This window comes from Polyodon spathula, chromosome 21 (assembly GCF_017654505.1).
Source record: "Polyodon spathula isolate WHYD16114869_AA chromosome 21, ASM1765450v1, whole genome shotgun sequence".
NCBI classification, from domain to species: domain Eukaryota; kingdom Metazoa; phylum Chordata; class Actinopteri; order Acipenseriformes; family Polyodontidae; genus Polyodon; species Polyodon spathula.
The window spans coordinates 29286281-29301238 of NC_054554.1; the positions used below are offsets into that span (position 1 = coordinate 29286281).

Below are 14958 nucleotides of genomic sequence, written 5' to 3' on the forward strand. Positions count from 1 at the left end.
TTAAAAGGGGTACTGCTTTTAAAAATCCTTTAAATTGATCATAGGATACTGTTATATAAACCACCCTTTTCCTACTCATTTACCTGCCAAGATAACTGCACTGATGGCTCCAATTATAACTTTACAATAGGGAGTTGGGGCGTTGTGCTTAATAAGAAAGTTGTCCGGGTCATACTGCAAATGAAAGGAGAGCTAATTGCCTGACAGCACTGCTGATATTGCCTAACATTTGCATACAGTATACAGTGCCTTTGGGAGGAGTTAATTTCATTAAGTGAGTTGACTGATTAGTTTTACCGAAACAAACCTTTCTCCACAGATAGATGACAGTGCATGCATTTTAATGCAAGGTGTGGTAAAGCAGTTAACCTTAGCTGATCCTCGGTGTTAGAATTCCTTCAGAGATCTCAAAGGCTGTCCTGTGGATGCACTCTCTGTTGGTACTGGTATTAAAAGGCTCCTAAGGTTTTTAGACTCCATATTCTGTATTTCATTTCCATTCATCCTTGTTACAGCACCCAACATCCTTGTCATGTTCAGCTCCACTTACTGTACATGTGCTGCGTCAGCCAGTTTCTTTGCTGAAACATTGGGACAGGCAGAGAGGTAAAGGTGCAAACGTTAATGGAAATGAGCAGCTTGAACTAAGAGGGGAAGGCACAATGAAAGAGATACAAATGCAGATTAAAGATAGGGCAAAGGATGATTAAGTTTCAATCCCTACACCTGTACAGCTTCACATAATACAATGGCTTTTTTTGTGTTTTTCCACAGTGCTGGCCAAACCCCCAGGAAGATGAGGCACATCTACAACAATGACCTGCTGGATGTGTACTGCTCCCAGTGCTGCAAGAAAATCAATCTTCTCAATGACCTGGAGGCCAGGCTGAAGAACCTGAAAGCCAACAGGTACAGAGCAGGCTGTGCATGTCATGCTGAGGACCATGCGTTGTCCACATCCTTTGAGTCCGTCTTCAGCAGTTCCCTGGATTCTTCAAGAAGTTTGTGTGTGTTGTTCGGACCGTGCCCAGGCAGGGTAGTCTTTAGTCCTGTGTGTGTGCGTGCATCCATGCGTGTGTGTGTGCGTGTTGTGTCCTCATTGTAGGAAGTCACCCAAATCAAAGTAAAAAAAATTGAATCTAATGGAAGGTTGGAGCGGGCTTTTATTACATTGATTGTAGTTAACAATTGAATTCCATACATCTTACCTGGCATGCACTTCAATTGTCTACATTCAGTAGGTCTCAATTGTAAAGTTTCAAAAGATGCTTTAGCAAATTAAATGTCTTGTAGTTCAAAGTATAATAGCTGAAGTCATGTCAGTCAATAAGGGAGCCCTTATAAAAAGTTGCCCATACTAAAAGTACAGCAAAGTGTAATAAAGCACAGTGAAAGCATGGTAAAGCATAGATAAGCATTGTAAAGCCCAGAGAGATATTGTAAAGCGTATTAAAAAATTGTGGCAAACCATGGTAACCTATGTAAATGCACAGGATAATCATGAGAGAAGCTTGGCAAAAAATGCAAGGGGATGTAGAAAACTGAGAAGAAGCACACTAAAAAATGTGCATCGCTCACACGCTGCTCAATCAACGCTGACAGCATGACTAGCCACTGCAGTCAGGTTTCGTGTAGCATCGGTTTCCTACAGGCTAGCATCGCAGGCTTTTTTATGGAGATGCTTTCGATTGCCAAGCGTTGAACAAAATTATTATCTGTAATAACACAGTGAAAAATACAGGCACTCTGCTGCATCGATTTTATGACCAAAAAATAATGACATATGTGTTCCAAATCAATTGTGCTGTTATTGCTGGTATTATTGTGATCTGATAATGCACTGCAACTGTGAAGGTATCCCAGCAGTATTTTTAATACAGCCCTGATCTGTCCCAAGTGTTTTAAATGTTATTACTGTTTCATTAAAGAAAGACAATTTAGTATTGATTGCACTGGAAATTAACAGTAAAGGCAATTTCAGATCTCTATAACATTCAAACTGCAGTTTCAGTGCACACTAACTGTGATGGTACCTCATTGAAAAAAAAAAAAATTCTGCTCTGTAGCAATGTGTGAGAGAAAGAGGAGCCGCATTCTACAGATCATTCATTCAATCTTGGATGGTATTGGGGATTTGATGAAGGGTTTAGAGCGCTAGACTCCTTCATCTTAAATTCTGTAGCATCTTCTAAAACCTGCTGATCAAACAGCACCTCTGGGTTTAGGGCTGTTTAAGAGAGTGCATGAACAAGGCAGGCTGGAACAGAACTATGCAGAGTACAGTCTGAGTGCAGCAGAGAGCGAGTTAAGCTGAATACAGAGCAAAGTATTGTATAGATTCAGTGCTGTCTCTACCTGGCAAAGAGTTGATTAGATTTTCCGACCTGACTAGAGAACAAAAAGGTATCTGGTTCCGAGTGATTGTGTAACAGGGCTGGGAACGCAAACTGGGACGATTGATAGGTTGTCAAAGATGCCCCACCTTTCAGCTTATAAACATTTAACAGCACTGAAGAATCCTTTTAATCTTTACAGGCTCTGCTAAGAGAAGTGCTGGATGTACCCCAGCCTGTACCGCGCTGCCCGTCTGTTTATGTATTTAATCCATGTAGTGCTTGCACACAGCATAGTGCTTTGAATGCTGAGAGTCGGACAATGCTACGGTCCAGCAGTGATCAAAGTCGCAGGTCTCCCTCTGGTTTTTTGCAACACTGCCTGTAGCTTCCAAGATGTTTCTTTATGCATGGTCTTGTGCACAGAGAAGAAAAATGCATTGCTGGAAAGTGGAGATAGTGGACCCAATTCAATTAGCTGGGGAAATCGAACGTTTTCATATATAGATAAATTCATGCATTACACATAGTGGACGTGGGGTACTCTTTAACCTGGTTCAATGTCGATGATGCTGCTATCCAGTCAAAATATTGGACAAGTTAAACATGTGTGTTTATATTATTCTAAAATCGAATAGAAGTGGGGCCATAATGCATGTGAAGCAAAAAGCGATTCCCGTTTGCTAAAGTAAATGTAAGGTCTGCTGGTACAGTCGATTATTTATGTCGTGCATCGCACCCTTCCTCCGGAAAGCATATCTCTGCTCAGTGCTGTTGTTTCAGGATAGTTTATTTTCCTGTACGACTAGAAAACTAAGAAAAGCACATTTATCTTTTAGGTTTTATTGCCTAAAAAACTATGCCAGTTAGCTTACTCACGTGCGTTTTTCTTTCTCTTTTTCAAGTCCCAACAGGAAAATAACAAGCACCGCCTTTGGACGGTAAGTAACTAACAAAGCCTCTTGTTTTGTAAAAGGTTAATCCCAATGAAATACACGATGATGTGCAAAGATGTACAAATAACCCCACAGAACCAGAACTTGCATGTGTTTTTAGGAAGTGTAACGCCTCAAACTGTGAAACAAGCAAACTCTTAAATCTAGAAGTTGCGAGAGGGTCTGGGGCACACAAATGGAATGGCTAAAGAACCAGGTTTAACAAATCCTCTGTTTTATGCTTGCTACTGGCTCAACTAACTGGTCTGTAGCTCATTGACAATAACTGTAGAAGATTGTATTTCTGTCGTGTGTGGGGGGGTGGGGGGGTTCTGTTATTTGCTATATTTTGTAACAGAGAGGCACTCAACACAGGAACTTACTTTCAAGTGCTTTTACTTTTAATAATGCAAAAATAAACAAAAACAAAATAAACACAGAGCTCCTTCAGAGCACTGACTAAACAGCCAGGATCTTCCTAACTAACACACCGGACAGCTAAGCTGTTTACCGGTAGACAAACACATAGTACTCACACTTGTGACTGCTCGGAAACAGGGCACACACTTTCCTGCTTCCTTCTCCTTGGCAGTCTCAAGTGAATGCTCTGTGGGGTTTTTGTTCTCCACAGAAACAAGTATAGGCAGCTGCAGCTAATTTATAATAATTTGCCAACTGTCAAAACAATTAAACAAATTAACAAAACAATTAACAAATGAACAATAACACACATTTGCATGTGTGTTTGGCAGGGAGGATTTTATCCCCCTCCCTACTCTGCTACAAATGTATATGCTCTGCGATGTTCGGCACACAGTTATGGGATGGAAGCTTCCTGATCTGCTGACTTGCTAAATGTGTGTGCGTTTCATTTTCTCACAGGCAACTGTTTCACAACAGCAACTTCAGCAGCAGCAATGGCAGCACAGAGGATCTGTTCAGAGACAGCATTGATTCCTGTGACAACGACATCACCGAGAAGGTAAGGAAGAAGCTCTCAGTGTCTCTCGATGCAGGAGCTGCGTGTGTGTTTCAGGAATGCTGTGCCTGCAAAACCATGTGGCTTAATCAAGTAAATATGTTAGCATGAGTTTTACACCTCTGTTCTATTGCAGTGTTCAGATAGCTTCTATAGAGATAGAGGTTTTTCAACGTAGGCGTTAAAGACACAGGGGTTTGCTTATGTACTGTAAAGTGTCTGGGGTGTGTTCTATAACGTATGGATTTTAGTTTTAATCACAAAGGGAGTTATATAAAGCAGTGCTGTCCTCGATTCCAAACAGATTTCCGTTAAAGAGATCTGTCAGTCATAAGGAATAAATCAAATATGTATGGGAGTGTTGGCTACGATATTGCATGAGCCCCAACAGATACCCCAAGATACTGTTTGAATCCAAACATTTTAACATCCTCCCTCTTTGTGTCTTGTATTCCCATTTGCTTTTCTATTAAAGAATTAAATGGTACAGCACCTCTTAGGATCCCATTATTTACCAAAGAGGAACTTGCATGTGCAGTGTGTTGGAGGCAGCTGCGTGCTTGATTTGCATGTGATGCAGGTTTGCTAGTATTTTACTAAAGCTGGCTTTGTCCCGAGAGGCGCTTTGACGCAGGGACGGGATTCATTTGTTTGGGAAACGCTCCTCAGGTGAGCTCTCTGGAGAAGAAGGTGACGGAGCTGGAGAATGACAGCTCGCTGAACGGGGACTTGAAGGGCAAGCTGAAGCAGGAGAACACACAACTGGTGCACAGGTACGGCAGCAATAACCATCTGCAACAAACACCTTGCATGACGAGGGGGAAGCAGGGAAATGATTTGGGGAGATACACAGGGCTGGTGTAGTCGCTTAGGGAATCTACTCATGTGCTGTGGCTTATCTAGCTGATGTAGAGTGCCGAAGTTTGGCATTGGCACAGAACAAGCCATGGGGAACATACACAAAGATGCAATAAAATTAATTGCCCATACAGTAGAGCAGAGGTGTCCAATCCTGGTCCTGGAGGGCCATCCACTCCAGGTGTAGCAGGTCAAAGGAGATCATGAACTACTGTAGGGTCTGGATGGAGGTTTCATTGGTTTGGTTCTTTGTGTTCCATATAGCCTGTTCTGTGTCAGTTCCAGCATTCAGCAGATGGTAAGCCACAGCATGTGTGGTTATACTCCAAGGCAAGTCGCTTTATTCCACATCTGTGCATGCTGGTGAACTGGGGTTCAAATAAACAGCGTCCGACAACGATGTCCACTTTCTCATTGAAATAGGATTCCCCGATGCTCGTTTTCAGTGCCCTTCCACAGCCTGCTGTCCGCTCAACTTCATCAGAGACAAAGCACACCTTGTCCAGTTTGTTGTTCTTGTTTTTGCAGTAGTGACTCATGCTTCCACCGCCCCTCCGTCACTGCGTTTCAGGAGCCAGGCAGGCTTGCAGACAGCAGTGTTAAAAAAGCCATAAAGTTGATTAACCTTTAGAAGCTGTTATAAAATATGACACTGAGCTCATTGAGCAGCAAGCCAGCCAGACTAACAAACGCATTGAATCTGTGGATGTGACGCCACTGAAAGAAATGCAGCTCGGTGAGGCGAGTGCTGTACGCGCTCTCCCCCAGGTCATCATTAACCCTGCATTACTCGCTCTTGCAGCTTCCAGTCTTTCAATTGATCATCAGCAGAATGACCAGTAATACTGTTAAAGCTAATAACAGACAGCAACCCCCCCCCCCCCCCCCCCCCCCCCCCCCCCCACTAGCACAGTGCCAGTGAGCTCAAGAGGCTGGTAGCTCACTGACTGCTGCCAAGCTACTGGGTGTGAAGAGGAGATGGGATCGGAGGACAGCCACTGACCATCAGGTCTCCTGAGCTGCTGTGGGGAGTTGCTGCAATGAGGGAACATAATTGGATATTTGGGTATGGAAAGGTTTTGGTGAGCAGTCCTTTGACACTGGGTGTCGTGCTTGTGTGATCAGAGTTCATGAGCTGGAGGAGCAGATAAAGGACCAGGAGGCACGAGCAGAGCAGGTGCTGGAGGAGGAGATCAAGAGGCACAGAGAGGCCTACGTGAAGATGGAGAGGGAGAAGAGCACAGAGATAGAGCTGCTCAACAACAGGTACGGGCTGAGAAGAGGCACTGGGCTATTGAAGATAGGGACATGCAGCATTAGGAAGTTTAAACGTCATGTAGGAACATAAAGGAAAGTATGAAGGAGGCACAGTTGCAAAAGGTAAGAGTATAGCATGCATCTTACTAAACCAAATTATTGTGCCTTAGAGGGCACAGAAGCATGTGTTTTTTTGTTGTTTTTTTTTTTAATACTTTTTGTAAGTGAAATCAAGTTTGCAGTTCTTGATTTTTCTCAGCTGTTGTTGGTGAATTTGACAGGACCATCTCCTTATTGTCTGAATCCTGTCATCTCCACAGGGTACAGCAACTGGAAGATGAAAACGGGGAAATGGGCAGCAGCGTAAACAGATTAAAATCACAAACAGAGAAACTGGATGAGGTAATTATTTGGTCTTTTGGACTTGTTTTCTAAACAAGAATATGACATATTAGACTATTAAACAGTTTTTAATAAATAATAAAAATTAAAAAAAAAACCTTTATATAACCCTCCCTATGCGGCTGTTATCAATCTCCAGATTATATCAATGCAGCCACAAGGGGGAGCTGAGGGGTTACCTTTCGCTCCCCTCGCCTCTTCATGTATTTCCACGTCATGAACCGGTTGTGCGTTTTATTCCCAGGAAAGGCAGCGGATGACATACAAGCTGGAGGACACCAGCCTGCGGCTGAAGGATGAGATGGATTTGTACAAGAAGATGATGGACAAGCTGAGACAGAACCGGCATGAGTTCCAGAAGGAGAGAGAGGCAACGCAGGAGGTGAGAGAGAGAGAGAGAGAGAGAGAGAGAGCGAGAGAGAGAGAGAGAGAGCATTATGGGTCACACCTCTAAACTAGCAATATTACCACACAGACTTTAAATGAGACTTTAAACGAGACTTTAAATGAGACTTTTATCATTTTACCAAGGTAAAATGATAAGAGGTAGACCAGCAGTTCTGGCTCTTAGAATTTTACCTTCAGAATTGTGGCGGAGTTTATTAAAGTTATGGGATGATTCTTTATCGGTTGGTTTCACAGACCCCAATTATCACTAATTTTGAACAAGCTAATGTTATTTAAGGTAAAGCATCCAGACTAGTGCTAGTCGGGGTCTGTGAAACAAGACATATTTTTGCAAACATTTGGGGTATTCCTTGTTTTACAGCAATCTCAGTCCCTGTTCTCCTCCCCGTGCCCCCCTCGTCCCCCCCTTCCGACTTTGTTCTAGGTAGGGGTTCTGCAGAGGCAAACAATTTGGGGTATTCCGTTGTTTTACAAACCCCATCAGGAACCTAATGTCGTTAGAGGGGACAAGAGGAGGGGCCCCCCTTCCAGGGGGGGAAGGGAGGTCTCCCCGTTTCGGTCCCCCCCCTTGTCTCCTCCGGGGAACAGACAGCTCATTGCGGGGCTGGGAAACGAGGAAGAGCTGAGGAGGTCGAGAACTCCTGGACAGCTGTTCACCTCGTGGAGTCGACGGACCTCTGACCTCGCTGGGGGGGACAGGAGCTCCGTCCTCCAGGAGGAGGTCTGAATTCAGGACTAAGTTGCGGTTCTGGGCGCGATGGAGCTCGGAGCCCGAGATCAAGGAGATCAAGCGCCTCAAGCAGGTGTGGGTTTTTTTTTTTTTTTTCAGCTCTAGCTGGTTGCGCCAGCGTCACACGACCACCTTAGACTGAAGCGTGATCCAGCCTGACTCCTCAGCTTTCATGGAAATAAAAAAAAAAAAACCTTTGTCCTGTAATCGTGCGTGATGTGTTCTGACTGCTGTTGTTTTGCAGGTAATTTGATCAGTTGATTAATTCACGAATTACATGTGCAAGCACAGTAAGTTGTTGCATTTTCTGTGAAACGTCTAAAAAACTCATTTGATAAGGTTGGATTGTAGCAAGCATTGCATTTCAGATCAGCAGTGCTGGTTGCATTGTGTTAATTAGGAGTTCTTCAGGAGTCCTTCCTGGCTCTTGTGGGTCTAAGCCCTGTGTATGCCTGGCCTCCTTCCAGTATCTTGGGGTTCGTTTGGGTGATTGCTGCCTCCAGCCATTCACAGCACTGTTTGGACAGTACCCAGCTACCGGCTGCCAAGAATATCAATTTGGTTCACTTTTTTTTTTTTCTGACTTAATTATTTTAGCCTAGCAGGCAGCAGTGAGAAAGCTCCAAGCTTCAAGACAGAGGACTCCTTTCTTTTCTGTTGCCAGTTTTAAAACGGGAGAGAGATAGACCGCTTTGCAAACAACACAGTGACAGCACATGGCTCCATGCTTATCAGAGCTGTTCAGAGAACCACAGCTACCATTGTTTTATTGAAAGGAAGCTAAGTACACCTAAAGTGTATGATTAGAAAAAAAAGTTTTGTGAGGAGCCAACCCCCGTCCCGTCCCGTCCTGACCTCTCCCCCACCCCTTCTCCAAATTAAGTCCCAGTTGAGATTGCTTTTAATGACATTCTCATATTTTTATGTATTATTATTATTATTATTATTATTATTATTATTATTATTATTATTATTATTATTATTATGTATTACTTTATCATTAACCCCTACTTTTATAACTTATTTTTTTTATTATTTATTCAGAAATTAATTTCCCAGGATATCCCAGCTGAAATTCAACATATTGTTTCCAGCGGGGTCCTGCTTCTCCCCGGTTTCCTGGTAAACTTATTTTGTGTGACTTTAAAAAAAAAAAAAAAAAAAAAAAACATAACAGTATTGAACTAACAAGGATCCACTGTGTTTAGAGTCACTGTCTGTTCATGTCACTAGCCCATGTGTGTCAGGAATAACAATCAGCTTACAGCTTTGACTTAGAAGAAAGCTTTCGTCTTAAAATAACAATCTGTATTTGCTTTCTAGGAGTGCATTTGTAGAAACATTTCGCTCCTTGCAGCTCCTGGGAACCTCAGTCCTTTCGCTCTGTGAAACAATTAGCTCATAACTTGCCTTTTTTTTCTATCCTGCAGGAGAACCAGAAACTCAGAGAGCAGAACGATGATCTGAATGGACAGATCCTAAGCCTCAGTCTCTATGAAGCCAAGAACCTCTTTGCAACGCACACAAAAGCCCAGTCTCTGGCCGCTGAGATCGACAACGCATCGAGAGATGAGGTAAACGAATTAGAGCCCTTGTGATCAAGCGTGAGGAATGCTGCTCTCCTGCTCATCCACTGCCAGCCGATGGCATTCAGGGGCACAACATCTGCTACAGTGTAGAGCCGATATGAGTGCCCCCCCCCATTGCCCAGCAAGCATGCCTCAAGCCAGCCTTACACTGGAGGGAGCACCCTTCGTCTTAGGGGGTGAGGGAGAAACTCCTTGGCCTTTTTAAGACAGAGGTGCGGTGCACTTTTACAGAAGAAAGAAACTCTGCATGTGGTCTAACAGGCGTGATTGCTTTATTTCTGTTTATATAAAGTATGTACCCAAGTTTAAAATAGATACCTGCATGACTGTGGCAGGAGGTTATTTGCACAGCGGGGTGCTGTGTTGTGGCAGATGTTTGTGCTTTGACTTATTCCCACAGTGTTACAGTCTCTTCCTGTGAATTGCAGGGGCTGCACTCAGCTCATGTTACAAAGTGAGTGTGTGATTAACCTCTACAGCTGGCAAGGGAACGATAAGGAATCTCTGTGTGAATGAACGCACCTCAGGCCTGCCCTGACCATCCCGCCAGTCAGTCCTGCACTGGAGGGGAGTGGCTTGGTGAATTAACACAAAACTTCGAGGACTGGTTAAGGAATGTTTTTTTTTATTTCCTTTAGGTAAAACAGTTCTTTAAAATAAATAGGTTTTGTGAAGAACAAACTTGATTTAATTAATCAAAATCAGAACTGCCCTTCATGAAACAAAACACTTCTTAAAACAGTTCTTAAAAACAGTCCTTCAGGTTCTGTGAATAGGGCCCCAGTCCCCTGAATTTCCTCATGGTTTTACTGCACTGTTTCTGTTTCACCTGCAGCTCATGGAAGCCCTGAAGGAACAGGAGGAGATAAACTTCCGTCTGAGGCAATACATGGACAAGATCATTCTCGCTATCCTGGATCACAATCCATCCATACTGGAAATCAAGGACTAGGAATGTGTCTGTAAGGGACTGAGAGAGAGAGAGAGAGAGAGAGAGAGAGAGAGAGAGAGAGAGAGAGAGAGAGAGAGAGAGAGAGAGAGAGAGCGAGAGCGAGAGAGAGGTACACAAAGCAACAATGAAAAAACAACACCACCTGCAGCTGCTCCACCCGCTGTTACTGCTCAGAAAGTCATTTTGTGTTTGCAGGGATGTTTTCGATACCTGCTGTAGTAATCTGTGAATCACGAAGATGTGTATAATCTTTTTTGTTTTCCCCGATTTTTTTATTTATTTTTTTTTGGGGGGGGGAGGAGTCAAGGCTGCTGTAGTCTTAAAAGAAGCTTTTAGAGGTAGTCGTTATAACTGGAAAATGCTATTATAATAACTGGATAAAAAGCCTACCTCTGGGCATGAAGGTACAGCGTTAGATGAAGCCAGCGCTAAGCCAGTAACTCAGCATTGTGTCAGTGTTTTAGTGCTTCCGCAGTAACAGTCTGTGGTGCCTCATAGACCCAGGTTCTATATGTAGCTGCTAGATCTTGAACTGTTTTACTGTGAGTGCTACAAGCAGGTCTCTTGTTCTGGATGTCATGCAGGGGCTGCTGATACATTCAGAAGGGAGGCTGCTATTAGAGCTGTGCAGTCGACACACAGCTTCATCAGAGACTACTTGAAGGGTTTGGGGACCCCAGGAGCTGAGCTAGCGACTGTTACAGTGTATACCGTGCAGCACTTTGCATCTTGTGTGACTGTTGAACTCCACAGTAAAATAGGCCCTTCCCAGGCTTGGCTAGCCTCACAGTTCACAAGAACTCACAGTTAAGGGAGTTTGCTCGATAGCAGTGAGCAATCAGAGGGCTGGGGAGCTTTGTGACGCAGTGAAGTGAGTGGTGCCGAGGTGTCGTCCTTCACGATGGAGACCGGAGACCGGAGACGCTCAGGGAGGTCGGGCTGGTTCTTCTTTGTGATCCAGTGGGCAGGGATAAACCACACTACTGCACTGCACTGCACTGCACTGCACTGCACACGCTCAAGACTGCATTCACACATTAGCTATATCGTTTAGAAAATTTGGCACCAGCTAACAAACCCTGCCCTAATCAAGCTCCGCTCCCCCAGCACTTCATTGAGTTTTTAGTGTTTTGTGTTACAGTAAATATGGGTCATTTGAGTAGTCATGACCAGAAACTATCCTCATCTCTGATTGATGAGGAATACAAAAATTAAACGTGTCTGCTGACGCCAGAATTGAATTTTGCTGAGCAGTCAAATTGTCCAGCTAAACAGTCTTATATGCAGGGTGGTTCGTAAGCAATGGACCACTGTCAGAATGACAGGACGATTTTAGTAATATGGAGTGTAGGTGGTTTTGGTAGCTTGGTTTGAATCCCACGCAGAGTGCCTGAGCAGGCATGGGACCTACAAAGAGCTCTGCATTGGCTTTGGGGTCTAAAACCAGAAGGCTGTTGCTTCAGGGACCACTTGTGGTGAGGCACTCTGCGAGACTATCCCGGCTGGACCAGGGTTTAGTCTCTTGGTAACACCTGGTGCTGTTCAGGGGGTCTTTGATACAGGCTGGACTGAAGTGAGCTGCTACTCAATGGTGGGGGGGGGTCCCGGAGTTAGGAGAGGACAGGGGGAGGCCAGAGCTCAGGCTACTGCAGGGCTCCCTATGGTCACAGTGTGTGTTTCAGCAGCAGCTGTGAAAGAACGGCCGGGAGACGCACTGTAAGCAGCTGGGGGTGTAAAAATAGACAGCGTTACAGATGCTGCTGGATAGATGGAATATCTACAAGCACAGGAATGTTCTATTGATTTAGCAGTCAATATGAATGTAATAATAATGAAAATACCTAAAAGAATATATATCTATATACACACACTGTATGCTTTCTGTTAAAACTAGAACCCAGTGATGGTTACAGGAAAATAGTGATATTTTGAAAGAGAGAAGCTATAGGAATCATTAAAAAGAAAATCTGTATTTTTTCATACAGATCTTATTCATCTATGCCCTTGAAAGACAGATGGGAATGAAGTAGCGGTACACATTGTACAGCTGGGTTCTAAGTGTGGGCATGGCATGAAATGAGAAAGAAAGAGAGAAAGAAAGATTTCACTCTCCTCCCTTGATCAAAACTTGTGTAAGGGATTGTATCCTGTACACTCAGGCCAGTAAGCCAATGTGTGGTTGTACCAGTGTCCTGTGGTGCTGTGGTGAATGACAGCTATTCTAATACTGGTGAGTGGAGGTTTCATTATTTAATGGTTCAAGTCCTAAGTCCTACAATTTCAGAATCCTTGGGTTTCAATCTGGATCAGATATCAGGAAAATCATTCTGATTTGAAACCTGCAGCAGATTTCATGCAACATGATTGTGGTTTACTTAGTTATAACTAATGTGCCAGTAGCAGCAGTGAGCCACAGTGTGCTGAAATGCTGGTGCAGGATATTATCATGATCAGATTATCATATTATCAGAGTGATCTGTCATATCAGGAGCCCCCTCCAGTAATATCCATCACTAGCACAGGCACTATTCCATGGTACATCAGCAATGTGCTGCCTGGATGCACTGGACAGTCCGTTAACAACATTAACAAGGGAGCAGGGAACAGCAATGGAGAAGCACGCTCCACTTTAGGAACTTTGAGTAATTGTGTAAGTCACCAGAATTTAGTCTTCTGCTCTGAAAGCTAAAACGTAGACCTTGCCTCTATCCTCCGAGTAAGCAAACAATACATATAATACAAAAAGACATGCTCATCAATCACTGTAGGACAAGCTACTGCACACAGGCCTTCGAGGACAGGACTAGAGCGAGGAATCGCGATAAAGAGAAAATAAAGAAGCAGGTACATTTTGGTCCTCAGCTGGTGTGAACTTTGCACAACAAACATATACTTAAATGTAAATGCCATAAATGTATCATTTCATTCTTAATTGTGATTGTTTCATTTCTTATAGAAAGTTTAAAAAAAAATGTACTGAGATGCTACAGAAGCAGTCAATGTTGCACATGCATTATTTAAAAGAGTTGTGTGTAGAGAAAATGTAAATGCTGTAAACTATATTGTGACAGAATTTAGTTTTGCTTTGTTGCACAATCCAGCATTGTGTTTTTGCATGTTGTTATTTTCTGGTATTTGTGCCTTTACTCAAGAAGTGTCATGATTGTACCTTGTATTATTATTATTATTATTATTATTATTATTATTATTATTATTTTAAAACAAATAAACCGGTCGAAGAGCTTCTATAGAAGGCTTTGATACTTGTATGTTCTAATCTATGAACATTTACTCAGAAATTGTAAATTGTATATATATATGTATATAAAACAAGTTCTTATTTGTATCTGTGTGCCACATATCAACGTGAAAAACTCTTTTTTTACAGTTTTGGGGGGAATGGAATGATGTCATACATAGAGGGTGGTGTGCTGGGAAAAATCTCCAGCACTCATTTTTATTTTGATCAAGAAGCAACTTATTGAGTTTTGTAAAAAATAGAAGAAAAAAAAACCTAAGAAAAGAATTATGTGGTTGACAAAAGAAGTGTATTTAACTTGTCTAATGCGCTGGGTCATTTACTGTGGGAACAGAGTGGGACCTTTGCACCTTTTCTGTTTTGTGGTTTAAGAATATTTATTTTGCATTGTTCACTGATTCTGCCGACCTCCAATTGTTCTGGGGGCTGATAAAGGGACGTTTCTATTGCTTTTAGCAACCCATTCTAATTTGTATGGGGCAATATTGCTTTTCTCAAATCCCATACAAAGGCAGTGAAAAGCACAATCACTAACCCAGAAACACCAAGGCGACAGAGAGGCAGGTCTCTCCATCTATCAGGCTGGTAATCTTGTTAGATCGTACCTGTTTTAAATGCAGTGAAGTCATACCCACTGTTAAATAGATCAGGTAATCAGCTGCTGTAAATTAATCAACTACTTGCTGTAAACCCTTAAAGTAAAAGCCAGTGGGATAACGATATAATCCCAATTTATTGCTATGAATAAAATGTAACAGTACCCTAAGCAAACAGCACAGCAGTGTCAGCCAATGACAGCACAATGGGTTTGGAACACATAAACCCAGTGGTCCTGATAGAGGCAGGCCAGTGAGATCGTGCTGCTACAGCTTTCTGTTCATATCAAAGGTGTGTTTAACCATGAAAATGCTGCCAGTACCACTGGTGCCACCCTACCGATAACATCGATCATATCTTAACAATTTGGTTCTAGTGCTATTCATTTGCCACACTTATCACCTCCGTGATGTGCTTGCGTTCACATTTCCAGACTAAGACAGCTCCCCCATCCTCTGTGTTGAGTCGATAGTAAAACAGCTGTGGAATACACAAGTGAAGGAAGGAAGGATAGGGTTAAACTGTCCTCTGGAGCTCCTTGAGGAAATGCGGACCATGGTTTGCAACAAATGAATGAAAGACAGGATCTGTCTGCACACATTACAAAGGTATACACATAGGCTAGCCTATCCAAATACAATACCCACTCTTTACTTTTC

The 14958-nt window shown here is 43.0% G+C and overlaps 2 protein-coding genes across 3 annotated transcripts in view; both read left to right on the plus strand.

Moving 5' to 3' along the window:
• LOC121296037 (rab11 family-interacting protein 4A-like) overlaps window positions 1-7233 on the plus strand; it is a 50280-nt gene extending 43047 nt beyond the window's left edge. For both annotated transcript variants that reach the window (XM_041221186.1, XM_041221187.1), the window contains 7 exons: window positions 775-909; window positions 3239-3274; window positions 4151-4250; window positions 4917-5020; window positions 6231-6371; window positions 6683-6764; window positions 7009-7233. In XM_041221186.1, coding sequence (XP_041077120.1) covers window positions 775-909; window positions 3239-3274; window positions 4151-4250; window positions 4917-5020; window positions 6231-6371; window positions 6683-6764; window positions 7009-7218 — 808 coding nt within the window. In that variant the 3' untranslated portion in view covers window positions 7219-7233. The remainder of the gene's footprint in view (window positions 1-774; window positions 910-3238; window positions 3275-4150; window positions 4251-4916; window positions 5021-6230; window positions 6372-6682; window positions 6765-7008) is intronic.
• Window positions 7234-7300: 67 nt separating this feature from the next.
• Window positions 7301-13527, plus strand: LOC121296265 (rab11 family-interacting protein 4A-like). Its single transcript, XM_041221605.1, has 5 exons — window positions 7301-7310; window positions 7872-7975; window positions 8947-9024; window positions 9333-9476; window positions 10327-13527. The coding sequence occupies exons 1-5, from the start codon at window positions 7301-7303 to the stop codon at window positions 10441-10443; spliced, it is 453 nt and encodes a 150-aa protein (XP_041077539.1). The 3' UTR covers window positions 10444-13527.
• Window positions 13528-14958: the final 1431 nt, after the last annotated feature.